Genomic DNA, 6,000 nt, shown 5'->3' with positions numbered 1-6,000 from the left:
CTCTTCCATATTAGTTGTTAGAATCAGGATAGCATTAGCATCTGCTTTATCATACTTATCTTTTTCCTCTTGATAAGTCGTTAATTGAGCAGAGTGGCGCAGTGGAAGCGTGCTGGGCCCATAACCTAATATTATTAAAATATTGAAAGCAGAGATATATAACACAGTTTATTTAATTTTATACTTCACGACAGATATTTATGACATATTACATTTTTTTCTTAATTAATTTTTTTCACGTCACTTTACAAGTGTCAATGTATATGTTTTTTCTTCTTTTTTCATAAAAGAGTTTTCATGTCAACTTCAACAGATAAAAGCTCATAGATATATTGGTTATCGTGCATTACTAACACGACATTTCGTATATCGTCACGATATTAGCACACGAGACGCTGCACGATGTCGGTGACCTCAACTGTGTATTTTTGTCTCCCTTTGACGCTTAAAGATAGACAGAGACACAACTATAACGTACGATCCGACATTTTGATTCTTGTTAGTGACGTATCAGACGAGGGAGTGTAAACTGTGTTTTGTATTATTGATATTTAGTTATTTATAGATAAATGAAGTAAGGGAATATTGCGAATTCTATTAAAATGCCTAAAGATTTTAAATACGATGTGGTGCTTCTTATTGAAAGCGTTCGTGATAGACCGTGCCTTTGGGATAAATCGTTGGAAAATTACAAGGACCGCGTCGAAAGGAGAACAGCTTGGGAAGAAATATTCTCAATTTTGGACGAGAGCTATGAAGAAATGTCACCGGAGATGAAGAGGATAACGGGTATACAGTGACGTATAGTGCATGTTTCCACTTTAACACGACACGATAGTCTTCATAACCGAGAAATTCCACTATCGTAACATTCATATTGACATAATATTGTCTCCATTTTTTCAACGAGAGTAAGTGAGATGACGATGAATCTTTAAACAGTCTAGAAAACGCAGTAAAAATGCGCCATATTTTAAGAAACGCGTTTTATTTGTATGTTATTTTTTATTAAACTGTGTATTTAACTTTAGATTTTTTTGTTTACTTTACATGCAATTGTTAGATTATGTTAATTTTTTGCAGCTAATTAGTTAACAGCCCTTCACATACTTATGTAGATAGTTACCGTCTTGCGTTCCATACTTGTACTATTGCCACTTACCCTATGTTGTAAATCTCCAGGTGAACTCATACTCAACAAATGGACAAACATTCGAGATACCTTCGTCAAGACTCTCAAGACTAGAATGGGCAAGCCTAAGAAAAAATACTTATTATATGAACATTTAAAATTTCTAACAAAAATAACACCAGAAGAACACTATAATCTCACGAATTACGACGTCGAAGTGCCAATGTTATTTAAATTAGAAGAAGAAAAAATTAAACCAAGTTATAGTAGAAAGAGAACTAAGCAAGTCGATGAAAATGAAATGATATCACCAAAGAAATCTCCAGTTTTCGATGCTACTAACGAATTGGATTTCGTCGGCGTTGATGAGACAAACGATCCTCGAGTTATGAACGAAGACGAGGCATTTTTCGCATCATTGCTCCCCACAGTCGTGAAATACAACGAAGACGAACGATTAGAGTTTAGAATGGAAGTCTTAGCTGTTATGAAAAACATAAAAGATAAAAGGGTAAGTTTTCCTTAGACAATTTCGTACGTACCGAATTCTAAGAGTACAATTTACACTGGCTACACAGAAAGTCTGGATTCATGAAATTACAATGACGTGGTCTCGATGGAAATACCCATAGAAGTACAGAGATTGACGAGGAATAAAAGAGAAACGAGTCACAAAGTACTATTTAGGGGCAACGAATGAGAGATATTTGGGTTCATCAGAAAATATGGACTTAAAAAAAGAAGTCTATTTTTATAGCGATAAAAAGTATAAATACAAAGTACAATACTGATTTAGTACCTAATAAAAATGTTTTATTTAATACCCGTTTATTCTCCCTTCTCTTTCTTATAGTGTCCAATCGCAATAAAAAAAGATTCTGTAGGTCTAGAAACATATAGAAGACATGAAAGAGTAGCACTTATTAGTCACGGCGTTGGTGTGAAAAGGACGGGGAGATGATCATATTTTAAGCTAAAAATGACGGGTTGCAAATGGCGGCTTTAGAGGTTCTTTCTCTTGGACTTCTATCACCTTCCATTTTTAATCCAAATAAAACATTACATTAATCGATAAGATTTAATTACCATTTTTATATGGAGCAGTTTTAAAATAATATTTACATTATCACAAAGAAAACAAAATTCACGAAGTTGAAAATAAAAATTTTACATTTAGAAAACACAAAACATTTATTACGTCTAATAAATTTTTAAAATCGAATAAAATAACATAAGACAAATAAATCTCCTCAATGTATGATAATATCGACCTACAATATTCGCAAACAGTATATTTGGATATAAAAAATTTGAACCTTAAGTTTACGAAATGGCAGAAAAAACTATGTCGCCTTTAACGGGGAGAGAAATAAAAAATAAATTCAAAGGTCTCAAAACATCTTAAGTAATGCGCTCACTAACATTGAATCACTTGCCCAGAGAATATCGGGTATAGTGGCCGCGTGCACACATTCCCTAATACCACTATCTTAAACCTAAGATTAATGTGTTATTCTGATAAATATGGAAAATCTTGATTTAAGCCAAGATCATAAAAATACGGGTTAAACGTATATTTGTCATTGCCTGAAAAAAATCAAATAAAAACCGGTTACATAATATTAACCAGAATATTAATTCTTGTTAGTTGATTTTAAACTTTTATTTTGTCAACACCACGTTAAGTTTTTTTGACTGACATACTCTCTGACCGACATTAAACATTTAACTGGTAACACAGACTAAATCTATCTCACCCTACCCCATTCGCGATTAAATACCTGAAGGGTAACATGAAACTGTACGTAAAGATAATAATTTTTAAATTCAAATAATACTAGATACTCGATTTAAATCAAGAAATTTCAATATTTTTCCCCATCATGGCAACACAGCGTACTAATAAACCCGCCTTATGATATCGGGCTTCATAATTAACTATAAATGCGCCCATAATTGCTAAATTCACTAAATGTTAACATTTCCCCATTCTCTTTTATATACAACGAGACATGAATTATCTTATTAATACAGCTATTTAGATTATTTTATATATTTTATCTAGATCTGCATATTATATACAGAAGCTGGTTGAATACTGGACTTTAGTATCCGCTGCGCTTCCGCCGCAACACATAAGTGACTAGACGCTCCCCGAAAGCGAACTGGGCGGGTTGTATTTACATATACAAATTAATCTATGGATATCAAAAAAATTCAAATATCTTAAATAAATTGAACATGTCAATAGCCGTCTGATAAATTATATAAAGCACATAGTGTCGTAACTGAATTTTCTATTCACAGTTAATGTTACTAAAATATAAAAAAAAACCCACTAATTTAAAGCTGACGTTATCGGTCGATAGATTTTGTGCATCACGATGGAAGTCGCTTATATACTATACGAATATAATACAGTATATTAAAATAGAAAAAAAAATCTTTAATCGAATTTCAGTGTGAAATACTAAGGAGAAATATAATCAGTCTAACATCAAGAAGGGGCCATATTAAACATCGTTCATAGTCTAATACCTAAGTAATTAAATTCACGTTTGAGTATAGCCTGTTATGCTAAAGGAAACACTTAACCTACAATCAAATATACCTACAGAAGTACAGTATTATACAATCCTTTAGTGTATATAAGGAATATATTACAAGAATTACAAAAAGAAAATAACAATAAAAATGCCTCCCGTGAGTCAAGAAACGTACAAAAGATTTGAACTGACCGGTGATAGACCGCAACTTATATAACACTTAAAGCTTAAGCTAATCAACAGAAGAGACAGTCGCGGAAGTTAGCTACACAAGGTTATATACAAAACAAGTTTAACAATTTTTATCACTATTTAAAACTATTTGGAACCTCACGCGAATGAGATCATCGTTCAGTCTGGTATATGCTCGTCTTTGTTCAGTGCATGTGGTAGTCCAGGGAGGGTTTTCTGGGTTTAGGTTTCTTGGGTCGCGGCGGCAGGGGTGAACCGGAGCAGCAATGGCAGCAGCGCTTCACCACACCGCGGCCGGACGCACGCCGTCGCACATCCAGGATATCCAGACCTTCCCCAGCTCTAGTCTTCCCTGATAGACTTCTGCCTGTATCTCTGTCCACGGGGTGATGGTACACCCTCTTAGCAGGGTACGTACGCAGCGGGGGCAGCGTGTCATCAGCCGAGGAGCCGTCTGCACTTCCGCTGCGGTCCATTCCCCTCGCGTCTTTAATCACCGAGTCCAGTCTCACTTGGGTGCTCATACCACTCGAGTCCGTGGAGTTGTTCTCTTCGTAGGGCGGGCTTCTGCAACACTTTTCACTATCGCTGCTAAAGTCCATCTGTCGTCTGCTCTCAGAATGATCCACGACAGAGTTGGATTCCCAGTAGAGTTCCGTCTGGCGCTCTGGAGACGATCGATAGTCCACATCGCCGCACATGGATTCGAGCGCCTCCCTCGAGTTGTCTTCTCCCATCATTTTGGAGTCGTCTCCGGTCATCATTGTGTCATCGTCCATGAGGAATCTCGAGTCCCGTTTGTCGTCATCGTAGCCAACTCTCCTGATGACTTGTGTGGCGTTGCCGACCGAGTGGACGATGGCGGAGGCGGTGTTGGAGAGATGCAGTTCCCGGGAATCGGTGAGGATGCTGTCGTATCTGGTGAGGCCATCGTCTTTCACCAGCACGGTGTTCAGGTTGAGGTTGTGATGGTGCGATGCCGGCGTGTTAATGACGTTGTCCATGTGCGAGTACCGCACGTTGTGCTGTATGTGCGGACTGTCGTGACTGGCTTGGGAGATGACAGTGGTCTGCGGGCCCATCAGCACCGTGGCCGGGGCTCTACTGGCGTGGAATATTGTCGATGTAATGTGGCGGCTCTTAATTCCCGTTACTGTATACGGATGCATCTGAAAATATTTATTGACATTTTGTATGGACGCTTCTGATAAAGTAAGAAGTTATTAAAGTGAGGTGATAATCTATGAATTAAATTATGTTACAAAATAAACTCATCGAAAATATATTGCATAGAATTGAGGTTTCAGTCGAAAATTTAATTACTTTTACCTCCGTCTCTTCTGTCGGTTCTTTATGGAAGGTGGTATTAGGATGCGATCTTGCAAACTCCTCGTGGTCTAAGGTGATGGTTGCTCCGTTCTCAGTGACGGTGACGATACCGACGTCGTCCAGTCCCAGGTTCATAGCCAGGTCGCTGTTAGTCTCCTCCTGTAAGTCGGGGCGCTGCAGGAGATGGTCTGTGGCAATCTGATCGTCCATGTCCGGTCGAGGCACGCTTTGGTTAATAATAACGGGTGGAGCTGAAACACAAACAGGTACATAAGAAATTTTGAACGTGTTAAAGATATGTAGTTCAGGACTGCAAGGACCGCAGGCATGGTCTAAATACTCACGTGTGTGTGGGCGGTGTGGGTGCTGGTCCTGCGTGTGGTCCTGTGCCGGGGAGCCAGCGAACAGCAGCTCCGCCTCCGGGAACAGTTCGGAGGCAGACGGTGAATCCACGCCCAAATCCTCGCATTCCTCTGATAACGATTTCTACAACAGAATTATTACTTGTTTCATTAAGTAAAGTCACAAAGCATTTTCTATATTATTTTATTAGTATTAAAAATGATCTAATGTTGGGGAGTGATTCGTCTTTCAATATTCATGTCGGTGTGTGCTAAGTTAATTTGTTTTCTAGTTAATTGATTGTTAATTAAGACGTTTTTACTTACCTGAAGTCTTAGTTCATGTTCTAAAATGGCATATTTGTGCCTCAGGGCTGCGGTGGCCACGTGTGTCAATCTGTGTTGACGGTGTGATGTAATGTCTCTTTTCTGCACAACCTATACAGATTTAAAATCAATT

General features: G+C 38.0%; 2 protein-coding genes across 2 annotated transcripts in view; one reads left to right on the top strand and one right to left on the bottom strand.

Annotated features, from left to right (window-relative positions):
- The first annotated feature begins 495 nt into the window (after nt 1-495).
- LOC106111310 lies at nt 496-1,934 on the top strand. Its single transcript, XM_013293335.1, has 2 exons — nt 496-789; nt 1,183-1,934. Exons 1-2 carry the CDS (start codon nt 603-605, stop codon nt 1,656-1,658), a joined length of 663 nt encoding a protein of 220 aa, XP_013148789.1. The 5' UTR covers nt 496-602; the 3' UTR covers nt 1,659-1,934.
- A 376-nt stretch (nt 1,935-2,310) lies between these two features.
- LOC106111274 overlaps nt 2,311-6,000 on the bottom strand; it is a 30,907-nt gene continuing 27,217 nt past the window's right edge. Inside the window, exons 15-18 of the mRNA XM_013293300.1 lie at nt 5,868-5,978; nt 5,544-5,685; nt 5,200-5,450; nt 2,311-5,039 (exon numbers count right to left, since the gene is read on the bottom strand). Of these exons, the coding sequence (XP_013148754.1) occupies nt 4,056-5,039; nt 5,200-5,450; nt 5,544-5,685; nt 5,868-5,978 (1,488 nt within the window). The 3' untranslated portion in view covers nt 2,311-4,055. The remainder of the gene's footprint in view (nt 5,040-5,199; nt 5,451-5,543; nt 5,686-5,867; nt 5,979-6,000) is intronic.

The sequence above is a fragment of the Papilio polytes genome, unplaced genomic scaffold (genome assembly GCF_000836215.1).
Source record: "Papilio polytes unplaced genomic scaffold, Ppol_1.0 DF824169.1, whole genome shotgun sequence".
Taxonomy (NCBI): Eukaryota; Metazoa; Arthropoda; class Insecta; order Lepidoptera; family Papilionidae; genus Papilio; species Papilio polytes.
Note: the sequence above shows the minus strand (reverse complement) of the source record. Positions and strands in the feature narration are given on the sequence as shown.

Coding starts and splice junctions, on each gene's coding strand:
- LOC106111310 (XM_013293335.1), top strand. CDS start 603: ATGCCTAAAGATTTTAAATACGATGTGGTGCTTCTTATTGAAAGCGTT. Junction 790..1,182: donor GGAGATGAAGAGGATAACGG/GTATACAGTGAC, acceptor GTAAATCTCCAG/GTGAACTCATACTCAACAAA.